Source organism: Euphorbia lathyris, chromosome 1 (genome assembly GCF_963576675.1).
Source record: "Euphorbia lathyris chromosome 1, ddEupLath1.1, whole genome shotgun sequence".
Classification (NCBI taxonomy): Eukaryota; Viridiplantae; Streptophyta; class Magnoliopsida; order Malpighiales; family Euphorbiaceae; genus Euphorbia; species Euphorbia lathyris.
Window position 1 is genome coordinate 46871397 of NC_088910.1, and position 17526 is coordinate 46888922.

The 17526-nt window shown below is 35.5% G+C and overlaps 1 protein-coding gene across 1 annotated transcript; it reads right to left on the bottom strand.

Moving 5' to 3' along the window:
• Nucleotides 1–8291: 8291 nt before the first annotated feature.
• LOC136235777 (protein JINGUBANG) lies at nucleotides 8292–9870 on the bottom strand. The gene has a single exon (XM_066025836.1). It carries the CDS (start codon nucleotides 9802–9804, stop codon nucleotides 8623–8625), a length of 1182 nt encoding a protein of 393 aa, XP_065881908.1. The 5' UTR covers nucleotides 9805–9870; the 3' UTR covers nucleotides 8292–8622.
• Between the last annotated feature and the right edge of the window lie 7656 nt (nucleotides 9871–17526).

Consider the following 17526-nt stretch of genomic DNA (forward strand, 5'->3'; position numbering starts at 1 on the left):
GTCCTTCATCAACCAGTCGACAAGAAAATGATAGACACACCTTCAACCGAGCCTACTCCCAGCCAAGCAAAAGACAAGGAAAAAAGATTTTCCCACTAGAAAGAATATGGACGACGTCTTTGTGGAAACAAATTCTGAAGACGAGTCTAGACACCACCATGAAGCTTATAGACACGTTTCACAGCTTCCAGGCCGCACAAGCATAGTACGCCTACTAGAAAGAACAACAGTCACAAGAATGGTAGAGACAAATACAAGAATCGTAGAGAGAATTCACAAAAAAATTCAGAACGCAAAATGTTTTCTGGTGACACAAATGAACCCTATTTATACTGAACTTTGGGAAACTCAAGTGTCTCACTCATCATTACCCCTACTAATGGCGCCTCTTCCATTTAATGCTCCTTGGACAAATGCAAACACGCTTGAAAGAGATAAGTCACCTCTTTGTTCTACATACAAATCACAAACACCTATCTATCAAACTTTGACACCGGTAGGCACACTCTCTATAGATAGATCGGTCACAACAACTACCAACTCAACTCTCTTAATCGAATTAAAGAAGCCTCTCTCTTTTGAGATCACTAGACGCCTCGTTCACCATGTCGCCCTACTCATGGGTTCACAAGAAATGTCTCACAATGTGGGAGGACTTCTTGATACGATAGGTGGGTTCAAAATCCATATAAGGTTCATTCAAACCTATATATGGATTATCTATCATTTAAATTAAATATAATTAGAAACTTTTAAAAATGTATGAGATAGTTAAAATTTTAAAATTATTAAATATAATTGAATAATAATAAAAAGTTATTTATTAACCTTTTTAAATTCAATGAGTGAGTTAAAGTTTTGGACCAACTATGTAGCAATTTTGGCAAGGGGTGGGTGACCTATTTGGCCGGTCTGTTTATGCAGAAAATAATCTTTATGATCTCATCCGGGAGGCAGCAAAGCAACAGTTTAGCCCGCAGATTGCAGCTTTATGGTGTTCGGCAATAGTGAACGGTATATGGGTCATTTGGTACACACAGAACCAAGTGATTTTTGAAGGAGAAGCGCCTAACATTACGCTGGCTTTCAAACGTCTCTGGAATTTGGTTCGGGAGACAGACGGACTAGATTCCGGGTCTATGTGGAATTCCGGGACACCAAGCTCGGCAGGATGTGGAGGAATTTGCTGGAGCGTTTGCCTTCCCTATTGACTGCAACCTCTCCTACATTGCTGAGTTGTATGCGGCAGTCGCGGCTATTAACATGGCTCACTCTCGGGACTGGAAAAAACTTTGGGTGGAGAGTGACTTTGTATACGTCGTTCAGACTCTTAAATCCCGCTCTAGGGTAGTCCCATGGATTACTAGGCAGGATTGGCTCCGTTGCCTACGGAATATGGAATCTATGATTGTTGTGTGCACTCACATTTACAGGGAGGGAAACCGGGTAGCTGACACATTGACAAACTATGGTAGGCTTGCAGAGAGCAACGAATGGTGGGATGAATTACCACGTTTTTGTTCTAAGGTTTTCTTAAGCAATTTAGGAAACCGTACTGATTTTCGATTTCGTTAAATCCTTTTGGATTACCTATTTGTAACATTTTATTCTTTCATTCTTTAATAAAATCGGCTTCGGATAAAAGCGTGGATCGCAGAGGTGCCAACATAGTTGGGATGTTTGTTCTAAGCGCTTCCGGATCGCCAGCTTCTAATTAAAAAAATGTAGCCATTAGATGTATTAGTTAAATTTATTTGTTATTTTTTAAAATCCACGTGTGACATGAAAAAAAGTGGATTTAGATTGAAGGAGATGAGGAAAGAGTAGGTTAGAAATTTAGAATGACGATGGCTTGAAAAATATGACCGTTACCTAACTTCCTCTCCACTTGCCACCACTTATAAGTAGGTCAAACTGCTAATTAAGCCTCTGATTATAATTAATTAATTGTCACTTCACTTGACCTTAATCTGTTTAAGCTAATTAATCAACTGCTTATCTCGGTTTTACTTTTACATGTTACTCCTGTTTTTCCACACTATAATATCTGAATATGCATCATTCTTAGTTTTACTTTTATCTGTCTTTCTTCTCATTAAACCTATTTTAAAAAAAAATCAATGAATTCTATTAATGTAATGAGTAAAGAAGTTTACAGATTACACTTATATCAAATTAAAAGTAAGAAGAAAACATCAAGATTGGTTAAAAAAAGAAAGCGCCAATCCTTTTACAAAACTAATCAACTGTAAGCTTAGTTGGTATTTTTTAGAAGCAATCTTATTGAAGATTTAAACACAAGATGAACAATTACAGAAGAAAGGTTTCAGGGAGAAGAAGCAAGGTGTTCGAAATAGAGGAGGAGAGGAAGGGAGACGTTTGAGTTTCTTTCTCGAAGATTGAATAAGCAAATGATAAAGTACAAAGCCAGATAAAAGACTTTAAGTCTTATTTACACGCAAGGTTCAAATCCAGGGGCACATGCGTCTTTACACATTGGCTAGGGGCTGTTTTGTCATTTCCGGCCTATTAGCACATTCTAGAAGAGCCTCATCAACACATTATGTTCCTTACCACACTCAATCATACCACAAGTGCATCTTCACCATTGATCATAATCAAAGGCTCACAATAGGACACTTGTCACACTTTTTCCTTGTCCATTAAGTTTACTTGATGAGCAAACCTAAACAATAGAATATAAATGTAATAGTTAGAGACATTTTAATCTTAATGAGAATTTTGAAGTATTCAGGATATTTTTACCTCATTCAAATTAATAAATCTGAAATTCACTGAAATGAAATGGAACTAAATGAAACTAGTTGATATGCAAGATTTTAATATCATATGCCAACATCCCCTTTCAAGAAGAAGCAACTTTCAAAATCATGAAGATTCATTGGATGAGCCAAGACCTCTCTGGGAATGACTATGAGTTTTAGTTAAAATGTTTGCAATCTGAGTATGAGTTGAAATATGAGTCAATTTCATGAAGCCTTGATTGACTCATTCTCTCGCATAGGCAATCGATTTCAACATGTTTAATGAAAAACCGGATTTTTAGTTATGGCAATAGCTACTTGTCTATCACATAAAATCAAGATAGGAAGGTGAAGTGGAAAATCAAAATATATAAAGAGATAGGATATACATTTAAGCTCACCACGTGTAGAAGCTAAACTTCTATAATCATTTTCAGCAGATGAACGACTGACAACAATCTGTTTCTTTGACTTCTAGGAGACTAAAGGGAACCAAGAAAAATAAAAATTCATATAAGTGATTCTTTGTGGTTCTGCACCCACCTCAGTCCAAATCATAGTATGTCGGGATTGTAAAAGTTGTAAGATGAGGATAACACGAGCCTAAGTCCAAAGTTCCTTCAAATATTTTAACACATGAATAGTTGCATCAAAATGATGAATGCATGGTTTTTTATGGCTTAATTGTTTGGTATAATAAGCAAGGTCGGGTCTAGCGAAACCTAAGTATAAAAGTCTACTAGTGATTCTTTTATACATTTCGAAATTAGGTGCTTCTTCTCCTAGATCAGTCAACAAAACTCCTAAGAGTAACAAACTAATAGCCACTTTAGCATTCATCAATTCTGCATCTTTTAATATATTTGTATTGTATTTGACATGTGATAACATAATTACCTCTTTTAAACTAGCAATTTCAATTCTTAGAAAATACTTCATAGAGCTAATATCCTTTATAGTGAAAAGACTATGTGGATGCTTTTTAACTTCTTCGATACAACTTACAAGTACTATTTGAGCTAGTGATTAGAACAACATCTACATAGAAATGACCATGAGAGATATCTTTTTTAATGAATAGTGATTATATGTCCGATTTAATGAAATAAAAAGCTTCTAATTTAGTTGAGAGTTTCCTTGTTAAAGATAATATCCCTATTATCGCTAAACATAAATGTTCACATGGACCTTAATAACAACGTAGTATTTGGTCATTCACTGTTAGATCTAGGCTTATTAAATTTAAGCCTTAGGATGCTTTGAATCTACACCCTAAGATTCTATTAAACCTAAATCTAATGGTGAATGACCAAATACTACGTGGTCATTAAGGTACATGTTATCAGAACCGTATCTCTAAATATCATTAATTATCTCTACATATCCCTATTATCTCTAACATTGAAGAGTGTACTTTTAAGGATGTAATAAATAATAAAAAAAAGACAAGAATGAAATAATATGCTCATTTTTTATATAATATTCGTTTTGAAATTCCATTAATTTTGGTAGAATTGGTTAAGTTATGACAATTCCATGAAATTAGAATTTTGGAATTTTAAATGATTTTTCATGTGAAATCAAACAGAAAAAAATAAGGAATTCCAAAAGAACCGGTGAAATTCATTTATGAACTTTCCAATGTGTTTTTTTGGAGAACCTTTTAATAATAATTTCTTTGTTTTTTTTTTGTTTTTTTGTTATTTTTTCTTGTTATTTTTTTTCTATTCTTATTTGGTTGGAGAGTGATTTAGGATGCTTCTTCTGCTTCTTTTTTTTTATATATAAATCACCTTTTAATGGTGAATATATTATTTAAGGAAAATATTGTTTTTATTGAGTGCTCTAAAGTACCTGAATCGCCAATATCATCTTATTTATATTCTTATAATATACTAGGATTATTTTCTGAATAATGAAATCCGGGTTAATATTTTAATCAACTAATTAAACCATGTTTAATTTATTCCCTTTTGATGTTGTTGTTTCAAAATGAGTTAATTTTTGCTTTATATGATCCTATAAAATTTGATTTTATAATTACAAGTTGAATTTAATATTTTAATTTAGGTAATATATGATCTTGAAAATCTAACTTTAGCTAAATGTTACATATCATTCTCAAATAAACTATACACAAGTGTTAGTGTAAACTGCAACAATTTATAATTAAACCACAATTAATAAATATATGTTTGTTTGTCCCAATATTTTCCAATCTCATCGAGTCCCACAAACCAACCAATTCCTTTGTAAAATACTAATACTAACAAAATTTTTGTCAAAGTTAGTGGATCTGTTAATTCAATAATTTTGGTTATCATATGATCTTTTCTTATATATAGAATATGGATGTCCATTAAAGTGGATGAAAGAAATATATATTGGTAGATATTAATAGCATGGTGAATGGATTCTTAATTAGTTTTTTAAGTTAAAATTTAAGAAGAGATAAAAACAAATTCTAACTGTCTTTTTTTTAGTGACTCTTTTAATCATTAAAAACTTCTACATTCTCTCTATTAACTTTAAACATACAAATGTCTCGCCTTTGATCTCTTTTAGAAAGTAATAGAGTTAATTAGAATTGGTTGATGGTGGTTAATTAGTTTTTTTTGTGTGTGTAAAGTGGTTAATTAGTTATTAACATTTGAGTTTTTACTTTAGTTAATCTTATCTCAATGACGGGGCTGCTTGATCTTCCACATGATATTCATAGTGTAGCCACTTCTATCCGAAGGGGTCATGAGTTTTCGGATACTTGCATCTGGGCCCGTCTGAAAAGGGGAATTTCACTGTTAAACTATTTTATTCATGGATGGGGCAAACACCTTCCTCATTGGCGGTTTATCGCTTTCTTTGGAAGAAATTTATTCCTCCGACTCACACTTTCTTGTGTTGGCGTGCTTTTCTTGGCTTTTTGCCCACTCATGATGCCCTCAAGGCTCGCGACATTAATGTGACCTCACGGTGCTACTTGTGCCTTGATCATATGAAGTTGTTGCAACATATTTTTATGGATTTCAACTTTGCTCGTGCTCTTTGGCATAGTGTGTCCTCCTTATTTAGATGTCGAATTGACGTTTCTATCTCACTTGCAGATTTGCTCTGTTGGACCGTGGCCCAACGTTTTAGCGGTTAAATCTATGATTTATGATGCAACGCTATTCTTCATGTGGTTTGGGTTATCTGGAGGACCCGCAACGAGGCCACTTTGTCAGATCACTCTATGTTCATTAAGAAGACAAATTCCAAGATGATATATCTGTTAGTGTATGTGGATGATGTGATTCTTACTTGAAATGATTTATCAGAAATTGAAGCACTAAAGAAATGTTTGGATGATAACTTTAAAAGCAAAGATTTAGAAAACTTAAAGTTTTTTCTGGGAATTTAGGTTTCCAAGAACAAAACTGGCATTCTTCTTAACAAAAGGAAGTATGCACTAGAGTTACATTATGATGCAGGGATATTATCATCAAAACAATCAAATGTTCCAATGGATGCTTCAGTAAGATTGTCAAAAACCAATGGTGCATCATTGAATGATAAAACTATGTACGTATGAAAATGCTTGTTGTGAGGTTAATTTATCTAGCTACAACCAGGCTCGATTCACTTTTGCAATAAATCAGTTAAATCAATGTTTTTTTAGTTTCAAACTAATGTCCATTATCAAGCAGCACTGAAAGTTTTGACATGTATTAAAATCAATCCTGTTCAAAGATTGCTTTTTTCCTTCTACTTAATAATGCAGTTTCGTGAATTTATTGATTCGGACTGGATGGGTTGCTCTGATACAAGAAGGTATGTTACAGGCTGTGCTATATTTTTGGGAGATGTTTTGATTTCATGGAAAAGTAAAAAGCAATATGTAGTTTCTCACAATTCAACCGAAGCAGAATATAGAGCATTAGCAGTCACAGCTTGTGAACTACCGTGGTTAATATATTTATTAACTTCAATAGGATATTCACCTTCAATATCTATATTTTTTATTGCGACAACAAGTGGGTCATTGCTTTAGCTCATAACTCTACTTTTCATGAAAGATCTAAGCATATTGAAATCGATTGCCATTTTCTACTAAATAATGTCCAAAATTGGCCTTGTTTGTTCAATGGGAGTTAGAACTCAGCAACAATTAGCAAATATTTACAAAACCTCTTCCAGTAAAGGGTTTTTCATACATGGCGAACAAGCTTAATCTCTTAAACTTACATAGTTTCAGCTTGAGGAAGGATAATAGTGTTAATTAGGATTGATTAAACATGATTAATTAGTTATTAATATGTGAGCTTTTACCTTAATTTATCTTATCTCAAGCTATCATACTTTTTGTTCGTCTCACGTATTTAATGATTTTAACAGGACTCTATATAAACGTTTTAGTTCAGTTTAATATGGGACATGTTGTCCATTCATTCTTTTAGCATTCTTTATTCTTTCATTAACTTTGTAATCTTTTCTTTTATTTTTTAATATATTTGGAGGCATGGGCATGCCTTTGGGACTGGTGTCAATTTAGTTGGGATGAGTCTGGCCGCTATCCCCTTGCCTGCAGCTTTTACTTAAAAAAAAAAAAAAATCTTATCTCAATGTTATATAAAGCCTTGTAATAGGTGTTTAGGTGCTAATAATTCTCATTTATGCACCTTTCAATTCTTATTTCAATCGTTCATACTATTAATTAGAAAGCATCATCATTAATTACATTATTTATCTTCTAATTAATACTTAACTACATACAGGTTGTGAAGTGAAGATTTTAATTAAAAGAGTTCACGAAATGACAAGTTAGTTGAACTCGTAATAAGTGTTTCCATCCACAATTCTCCAACTTTATAGCAAATTATGGATACAATTACTTGTTTATTAATCAGGATCTTACTCTTAAAAGACAAAGCATGAATGAACTTTTTAACCACTTTTTTAGTCCATAGATATTCGCCCTGTTTGGGAATTAGCTGTTAGCTGATTACATTAGCTGATTTGACTAGCTGATTTGATTAGCTGTTTGTGTAGACCTGTTTGGTAAAAATTAGCTGATTGATAATAGCGGTTTGTGCAAAAAGACGAATAAGGGCATTAATTTTAGCGCAGGAGAAGAGAGAGTCTATCTATTAGAGTTAAAGAAGTCCATTAATTTTAATATTGCAAAACGCTAATTGAAAAAGCTCCTTTTTAAGAGCTTTTTCTAAATTAGCGTTTTCATCCTAAAACTCTCTCCCAAACCTCTCTCCACCAAACACTCCAATTAGCGGTTTCAGTGGTCAAACCTCTAAAGTTGGTCAAAACCGCTCTTTTTATTTCAAAACGCTCTTTACCAAACAGGGTTGTAGATATTTATTTTACTTCGCCATAATATATATAATATTAGATACCATAAGAAAACATTGATTAAGTAATTGAGTTTTGTAACTAACAAAAATATATCTTTCAGAAAAGAAACTAATATAATTAAATAAGTAGTACTAGTTAGTGGATAAATAAAAATTTCTAATGAAACTAAAACGTTTTTATTCAAACAATTAAACAAATCACTCTCTTGTGCATGATTAATTCAAAATCTCAATTCACACAGTTGACAAAAAAAACTAGGAAATGGAAGATCATGAAAAAGAAAAAAAGGCAACACAAAAAGTACAAAATTGACCTAAAGTATCAATTAGTGTCAAGTGTCACCTTTAAACTAATTTAACAAAAAAAACCAAAATTAGTCGTTAAAAAGTTGATTTTAGCGATGAGGGCGTTAAATCGCTTAGGCTAAGATCTCGAATTCAAATACTAAGTATATATCAGAAATACCTAAACAACCTCAAAACAAAACAATGAATTAGACGTGATTACTAAAAAGTTAAGTTATTTCGAGAGGAACATGAAGCTGCCACACCTTGATATCGGAGTCCAAACTTCCACTGTAAATAAGAAACGAACTATAATCAGCCATCGAATTATGATTATTATGATCAACTGTTGCAGACAAACACTTGACAGGTCCTCTATGCCCTTCTAAAACCCCCAAACACGAATAGTAATTCCTCCCAAAATTTCTCCACACTCGTATCGTTTTGTCGCCAGAACCACTACACACCAAATCACCAACAACTATTAAGCACAATATAGACTGAGTATGCCCTCTAAGAGCTCCGGCCACCGTCATTCCACCGTCCTCATCCTTCTCCCACACCACTATCGACCTATCACAAGCACCCGAGTACAAAATTGACCCGTCCGCGCTTAAAGCCAGCGCATTAATCCCCGATTTGTGCTTCTCCAAAGTCGCAATCAGGCAATGTTTTTTCTCCCCTGAGTTTTTCCTCCACACTTTGATTTTCCGGTCAGCTGATCCGGTGTAAATATCTCCGGTGCTTGATACTGCAACTGTGTTTATAGCATCATCGTGTGCACTTGTGATTGATTCCATACATTTGAAGTCTCTAGTCCTCCAGATTTTGAGCGTTCTATCCCACGAAACTGAGTACAAAAGCGATTCATCCGTCGCTAAAGCTAGCGCTGACACCGTGTCCACGTGGTGTACCCACGTGCAACTCTTGTGCCGTCTAATCTGAACCTGGTTCTTCGGCGACAATATTTTTGTAGCGCGGTCGCTAAATGTGGGAAGCGTCGCTAAATGGTTAAATGTTTGGTGATGCTCTATTTCTCCGTTGCTGATTTTCCATACTCGGATTTTGTGGTCTTGATGAGCGCTGAACATTTTGTCCGATAAAACTATTAAAGACTTAACCGCTCCTTTCCCGACTGAAATTGAGTTGTGCGATAGGTCTAATTGGTCATCGGAGTCTAAGGAATGACGGTTCCAGAATCGGATTTCTTTGTCTGATGAACCGCTGTAGAGGAATTTTCCGGCGACGGCTAGAGAAGATATGTAGCTGGTGTGACCGGTGATGGTGGTGAGGCAATTGAAGAAGATGTTTTGGTGACGAGTATGGAAGGTTAAGGAAGGAAGTGATGCGAGACTTGGCTGTGAAGAGAGTGATGGTTGGTCGTCCGATTCATATTCTGAGCCGCCGGCCATGTTTTTTTTATAAGAGGAAGAAGAAGAGATTTGGGGAAGATGATGAAGTGTGTGAGTTAAATATATAGAAAAGTAATGTCTGATTACGTAGATTTTAGGTTAAAATTGAACAAATAAGGCAATTAGATTAAGAGATAATTGCATGATTAGCATAAGTGAATCTAGAATGGTCCCACTTGAGCCACTTTGGCCGATTCTAATATGTGGTGCAGTCTAACAATTGGTTGAAATTTGATTTTTTTCTTAAGGAAAAAAGACCGGTGTTTTTTATTTACAAATATACGAATGTAATATTTCTATTGCAAAGAAAATATTAAGAATTGCATTAACTGTGTTAATTTTATGTCAACAAGTTAAACACAAAAGTTGGATAATGGTTCAATTTAACTCTAACTTTTTAAATAAAGTGTAGATTTAATTTTAATATATAAAACTGTATAAATTTAATTCAAATATTTGTAAATAAGATCAATTTTAATTATTTTGTTATCGAAAATATTTGAAGAGTGTGTCCATTATTTAAGTGTCATATTTGACATTCCAAATAAATTTTTCGATAAATTAAAACAGTTTTGTATATCTTTTGTTATTTTTGTAACTATATTAATAACACATTAAATATTTTAAACGATTTGACAAAAAAAATTGTGATTAACTTATATTACAGATTTAGTTTTTAAATTTTAATAAAAAAAAATTATAATTAAGTTAGTAATACATTAAATATCTTAGATATAGTTGATATTTGGAAGGTCCAATGTGACAGTTAAATAATAGTTGAACCGGTCTTTTCAAATTTTCAACAGTACGATCAAATTGATCTTACTTGGAAATATTAGAATCAAATCATTTAATACGTTAGAGCTAAATCTGCACCAAATATTATGAAGTTAAGATGATTCCAATCTTGGTGAGTGGAGTGATCATTTCAACACATTTTAAGTATATGATGTTTTGTTTTTTTGTTAGGTTAAGTCACGATGACTAGAAAACTCAGGTTTAAAGATAAAAAGTGTTATTGATTTCATTTACATTTGAATTGAAATTGTGTTTTTAACCGTTGAAAGCAGCTTTTTATATGATATGATATAGAGAAACCGTAAAAAGTTTATTTGGAGCTGTAAAAATTATTTATTTCGAACGCATATGGATTAAATAACGCTATGTTATACTAGCATATGTTATTTTGACTACGGGATTAATTGTTGAAAGGGGTTTTATTGATAAAAAAAAATCCACATACAATTTGACATATGTAAGAAAATTGCTCAAGGATTCCTTCATAAAGATTGGTTTTGTGTTAAGTAGTTTTTGTTGCAGAACCTCTAAAAGGATACTTGCAGTTGCTGAAATGCCTATGGGCTTATACAAACTAACAAGTTTTTCTTTTCATGAGAATGTCATTAGCAAGTTTACTACCAATGCTTTTCTATCAAATGTTGTTTGTTCTGTAACAGAAAATAAAATAGTTAATGTTGAACTATGACATAAATGTATAGGTCACACGTCATCCGTTAAACTTAATCAACAACTTGTTGATACAGATTGAACACGAAATGATAGTTTTAATAGTAAACTAATAAAGAACTAAATTTTTTTTAAGCTAAACTTGAAGGAAATAATGCCAGAGGGTGAGAACTGAAGCCTCCAAATGAGTTTTTTTTTTCTTTCTAATTGATTAAAAGATGTCCATTAAATACAAAAAAAAAAAAAAAGGTTTATAACCTTCCAAACCCTAGGATAGGAAAGATATGAAAATCCCTAAAGCACAACTACGTAACCTAAGCCACCAGGAGTAAAATAGTTACAAGTTAACTTAATGGCAGAATAGTAAATAAACTAGTGATAGGAATTGTAAATATGTGGTGGCAAATTTGTAATTAGAACAAGAACACAAAAAGAAGAGCTTGTTGGTTATGTAACCCACACCCCGTGTGGTAAATTGGCACGTCGTGTGATTGACAAAACACACACGATTTGTAGCAGAGTCACACGCCATGTAGGCTATTTGCTTCATTTTTGTGGATGTTCTTTGAACCACACAATGTGTGGTTGTTTTAATGAAATCCCCTTCTCCTCACACGGTCCTTCATCTCTCCACCTGATACGTCACCTTTTTGAGCCCGAGATTTTCGGCAATTGATTTATGTCCTCATAATTCTCTCTTTCTTAAGAAGATTTGGACCCCAAGTCTCATGTAGGATAATAAAAAATGAGGGTCTTGCTCTTAGGTGTACTTATAAGAGCTATTTGTTCCATGTACTCAAAGATTTCATCCCCAACTTGAAGTCTGATAGGGCCAAAGGTTTGGGATGATCATTGATTAGAGGGTTGGCATCAATGTTGTTTCATGCTCATCTCTCCATTTAGATTCTCTATGGCTACTCAAGTTTTGTGTAACAAACTCATAGAAGGTCCACATTGCAATAAAATTTCCAATAGCTCCATCACGACCTTGTGTAAACGGACCCCATGCTTCTTTAGGATTCTTCTTATTGATCCCCGTGCCGAGTCCTTCATTGACACATCCCCTAAACATCGAGCTCCTCCTTATAAACTAGTACTTAATAATAGGGACATAGCGTGAATGTTTCCCCAATAAAGCTATCATAGCTCTCAATTTAAGTAAGTTGACAAAATACACAACAACGAGTTTAGGAATTACCCGATGGAGGACTTGATTCACCAACCACCTACATCTGTTAGGATCATTCTTCATGCTGATGGGTATCATTATAGAAAGGATCGAAGACCCATCATCCGAAATCAATGAAGGGTGGCATGCCTTTTTCACCCCACCAAGGATTGCTTCTCCTTATATTGAATTAGTTTTCTCCGCCAAGTCAAGAACTTGATACCTCACTACATTTTCTTTTGATGTCCGTTCTTGGATTGGACAAACGACCAAAGTGGCCTTCCTCCCCTCACTACAGGAACTCGTCAATGGTGCAAGGATGTATTTGATCTCATCTGTGAATATGGTGTAGGTTTTCTCCTTCCCGCATGTGTCGCATCTCGATCAAATTGCTAAGGTCTTCCTAAAAGCAAATAGTAAACATACATCTCAACTACATCACACATGAATTCATCCTTGTATGCCCCAATGGGGATATAAACTTTACACTGATGTGTAATGTGAAGTTTGTCCCCATCTTTGATCCAACCAATCTGATATGGGCTAAGATTTGGTTCAGGTAACAAACCAAACTTGCTCAAAGCGGTTCGACTAAGGATGTTCTCTTGGCTTCCCCCATCAACGATCACCTCACAATTCTTCCTAAGGATTAATCATCAAGTTCTAAACAATTGATGTCTTGGGTGATGATCTTGCTCACGCGATATTAGCACCCTCTTCACCACATGAATGACACATTCATCTCATGAGGAGCCACTCTTAAGTGGGTCATAATACACCTCCTCTTTTTCTCCTTCATCATCTCCATTTACTACCATGTTGGCACTCGCCCTCTTTGGGCATTCATTGTACCTATGGGAATCCTCCCAAAATCCTTAAATTGAAAACACTTGAAAGGTGCCAGTTTGGAATAGGGATTATTATTTCAAGGTGGAGGCAGGGCTCCTCTACCTTGCTTTTTTATCTCCTATGGGAATCCTCCCAAAATCAAGACTCTTAGCCCAACTTGCACTTGAAATTTGCTTCCCTTTATCTATTAGCTCTAATTGTTCTCGAGTGGACGTGTTGTTATCTTCTCTAATCTGTTTCGAGCTCTCTCGACTTTTTATGCTCAATTGAGACTTCGACTTCAATGATATGTTTCTCGCATCTTACACATGGATTACCATTTGAGCCTCAATCTTGTCTTGTATATTGTGTCTCAACCCCTCTAGGTACCTTGAAGTCCTTTGGCTCTCGGACTCCGACAATTAAGCCCTTGTCGATAGCCTCAAGAACTCTGATATGTATTCATGCACGCTCTAACTCCCTTGTGCACAATGTTGGTATGAACTATAGAGGAATTGTTAATAGTCAAGCGGTAAGAATCTTTCCCTCAACATCGCTTTCATCTGTAACCAAGACTGAATCGGTTCCTGACCTCTTCTTCTTCTTTCTTCCCTAATGTGATCCCGCCATACCAAAGCTCCACCCTTCAACCTATAGGCAACCAATCTCACTTTTCGTTCATCTGGAATTCTGGCATACTCAAAGAACCTCTCACCCTTCAACAACCAATCAAGAGAACCTTCTATATCCAACTCGCCCCCAAAGGTGGGCAAATCCACTTTCAATTTAAATGCATCATCTCTATCAAAATTAGCTCTATGTGGATTTCTAACATATTCATTACCACCAATTGGATTTCTCCCCAACAAACCCTACATTTTTATCATCATTGTGCCCATAATGTTCATCATCAAAAGCATACTCATCACTATCACTAGCATGCTCATCAACTAGCAAATAGTTAGGCAGTCTTACCTCTTGTGGTCTTAGACCTCTCGGATTTGGATTTGTTGGAAACAGATTCCTCATAGGTTGAGGTGAAGATGGTGGTGGCGCTGGTGGTTGTGGATTATGAACTTCCTCATTTCTCCTTGGATGCCTCCTCAAGGCTTGTTGGAGCATGTCTTTAAGGTCTATCTTCATTTGTTCCTTGGCCGCTCTCATTTGCATTTGAGTTCATTCATTGCTCATTGACAACCCTTAGTTGCTCTCTCATTTCAAGCTTCAACTGATCAATCTTATTGCCATAAGCCTTCATAGTTTCTTATGGGATTCTTAGTTGAACCATTCCAAAAGAAGTCTCGGGTTAGGAAACATTTAGATCTGATACCAACTGATACAGATCGATCACGAAATAATAGTTTTAATTGTAAACTAGCAAAGAATCAAACTCTTTTGAAGCTAAACTTGACGGAAATCATCCCAAAGGCTGAAAATCTAATCCTCCAAATGAGTGTCTTTTTATTTCAATTGATTAAAAGATGCATTCAATATAAAAAGAAAGGTTTATATACCTTCTTAACCCTATACTAGGAAAGACAAAAAAAAACCTGGGGAACAACTAACATAATTTAAGCCAACAAGGGTTAAGTAGTTACAAGATAACTTAATGAAAGAATACTAACTAGACTAGTGGCAGGAATTGTAAATAGGTGGTGGCTGATTCATAATTAGGATAGAAACACAAGGAAGAGCTTGATGGTTAAGTCATCACAGACATTGTATGGCTGACAATCCGAAAACTCACACGCCGTGTGGGGAAAGTCACACGTCGTGTGAATTAATGGAAAAGAAGTAGAATCTCATTTTTTTTCTGGTCACACGTCGTATGGATATCTAACAAATCGTGTGGGATGTTTGCCTCCGTCTTTGTGGTTGTTCTTCGAACCACACGATGTGTTAAGTTCCACGATGGATCTTGTTTCGATGAAATCTCCTCCTCTCTTCACACAGTTCTTCTTCTCTCCACTCCATACATCATGTTTTTTTACTCAAGACTTCTGACAACAGATTTGTATAAAAAAAACTAAGGTTTACATCACAATGAAGAAGATGAAGATGATTTACAGAAGATGTTTTTACAGATGAAAGAAACGAGAAAAGAAGAAGAAGAAGAACAGTCTATCTCTCTCTAAAATCCAAAGAGTTCGAACTAAAGAGTCTTTGAATCTTCATCCCCTCTTATCTATATGTCTAAATTGGACCTTTCAGTTCTTAGGGACCTTTTGGTCTTTACGCAACCAATAAAAGCAACTTAGTCTTTATCCCCAAATAGCATGTTCCAAAAGCTGCCTACCATCCTTATCCTATGCCTCATCTCACCCAATTCCTTATTCCTCAAATCATCACTATCAAACCGAAGCCCTAAGATCAATGGTAGGATTGACACCATATGTCCATTGTGCTTATGTCCTTTAATTACTTAGTGTAGTGGTTTTCTTGTTGAGCAAACCTAAGGCAAGTATAAATATGTAAGCCTCATATATTTGAAAGTAATGAGAATTAATATGTGCAATTAAGACATTAGTCTATTACCTCATTCACTCTTATATGGTATCAGAGAAAACACCATTGCTAAGCTCCAAAACAAAACAGTATGGCAGCTCCCATAATGAGCTCAAGCAACCCCTATCACCTCCCACAAAATGAGACACCGGCGTTGGCTCTTGTCTCGCAAGTCTTGACAGGACCCAACTACCATCAATGGTCTCGGTCACTCAAAATGGCCCTGATATCAAAGAACAAATTCTCTTTTGTGGATGGTACCATTACAGCACCAGCTGTTGGGGACAATATGTATAACTAATGGGAAAGACGCAACAACATGGTGATGTCATTGAATCACCATGCTCTTTCCCCCTCAATTGCTAGAAGTATCATGTGGCTGGATAAGGCCGATCAAGTCTGGGCAGACTTGAAGGAGCGGTTCGCACAAACTGACTCCTTGAGGATTCTGGAGCTGCGAAGGGAAATACATGGATTAAAACAGGGAAACGGAAATGTCACTGAGTATTACACGAATCTTAAATTACACGAATCTTAAAATACTCTATGATGAACTGACCAATCTTAGGCATATGCCGAAGTGCTTGTGTAGGCCGGTATGCTGTTGCAACGCCTTTAGAGTGGTGCATGACCAGCACGATGTGGATCAGGTAATGACGTTCCTCCAAGGCTTAAATGAAGCCTATTCAACTATTTGTTCGCAGATCCTCCTTATCGAACCTTTTCCGTCGCTCAACAAGGTATTTGCCTTGGCCATTCAGCACGAAAGGTAGATAGGTCTGACCCCTACAAAACAAATCGACGGTAATGCGAATGTCTCGTTTGCTGGTTTCACAAATCAACAACACAAGCAAGGAAACTATCGCGGTAACTCAAAATTTCCAAATCGAAAAGGGAACAACAGCAAAGGCTCATCTTTGTGTACCTTTTGCGGTAACACGGGCCATATGGAGGACATTTGCTTCAAGAAGCACGGGTACCCACCGAGCTATGGAAACAAAGGGAGAAACAATGCCTTTAAGGCACCACAGGCGAGGGCTAATACTGCAACAAACCAGAGCAGAGAAGGGTCAGATTCAGCAGATGATGATAATTCTCAAAGCGAAAAGGAACAGTTCATCCTTACCAACGAACAATACCAGAAGCTAGTAGCACTTCTACCATAGAAATTTGTGGCATCGACTAGCAACATCAATACCTTTGCTAAGAATAATCTCTCTAGTAACGCCTCTAAAACCTCTCTTGATAAAACTGGTCCATCCCATTGGATCATTGATACAGGAGCTACGGATCACATTGTATGTGATATCAGATTTTTCAGCTCATACACAAAGATAGAAAATTGTTGTGTCGGTTTACCAAATGGAGAAAAAGTTAAGGCATAGCATATGGGGGCTGTCCCATTAAGTCAAAATTTCATCTTAAAAAGAGTGTTATGCATACCTAATTTCGACTACAACCTGATTTCAACTAGCAAGTTGCTAGAATCGAATGACATGTGCATTGTTATAACCGGGTCAACATATGTAATACAGGATGCCAAGAACTGGAAGAAGATTGGTTGGGCTAAGGAACAAGGCGGACTATATCACTTAGAATTTCCATTACCGAATGTAGTCAATAGTGTTTTTCTATTTCATGTTCAATTAAGGCAAATGTATGGCACTCTCGCCTAGGGCATCCCTCTTATGAGAGATTAAAGGCATTAGGAATTCCATGTAATGATTACAAGTCATTCAAAGAAATGTCATGTG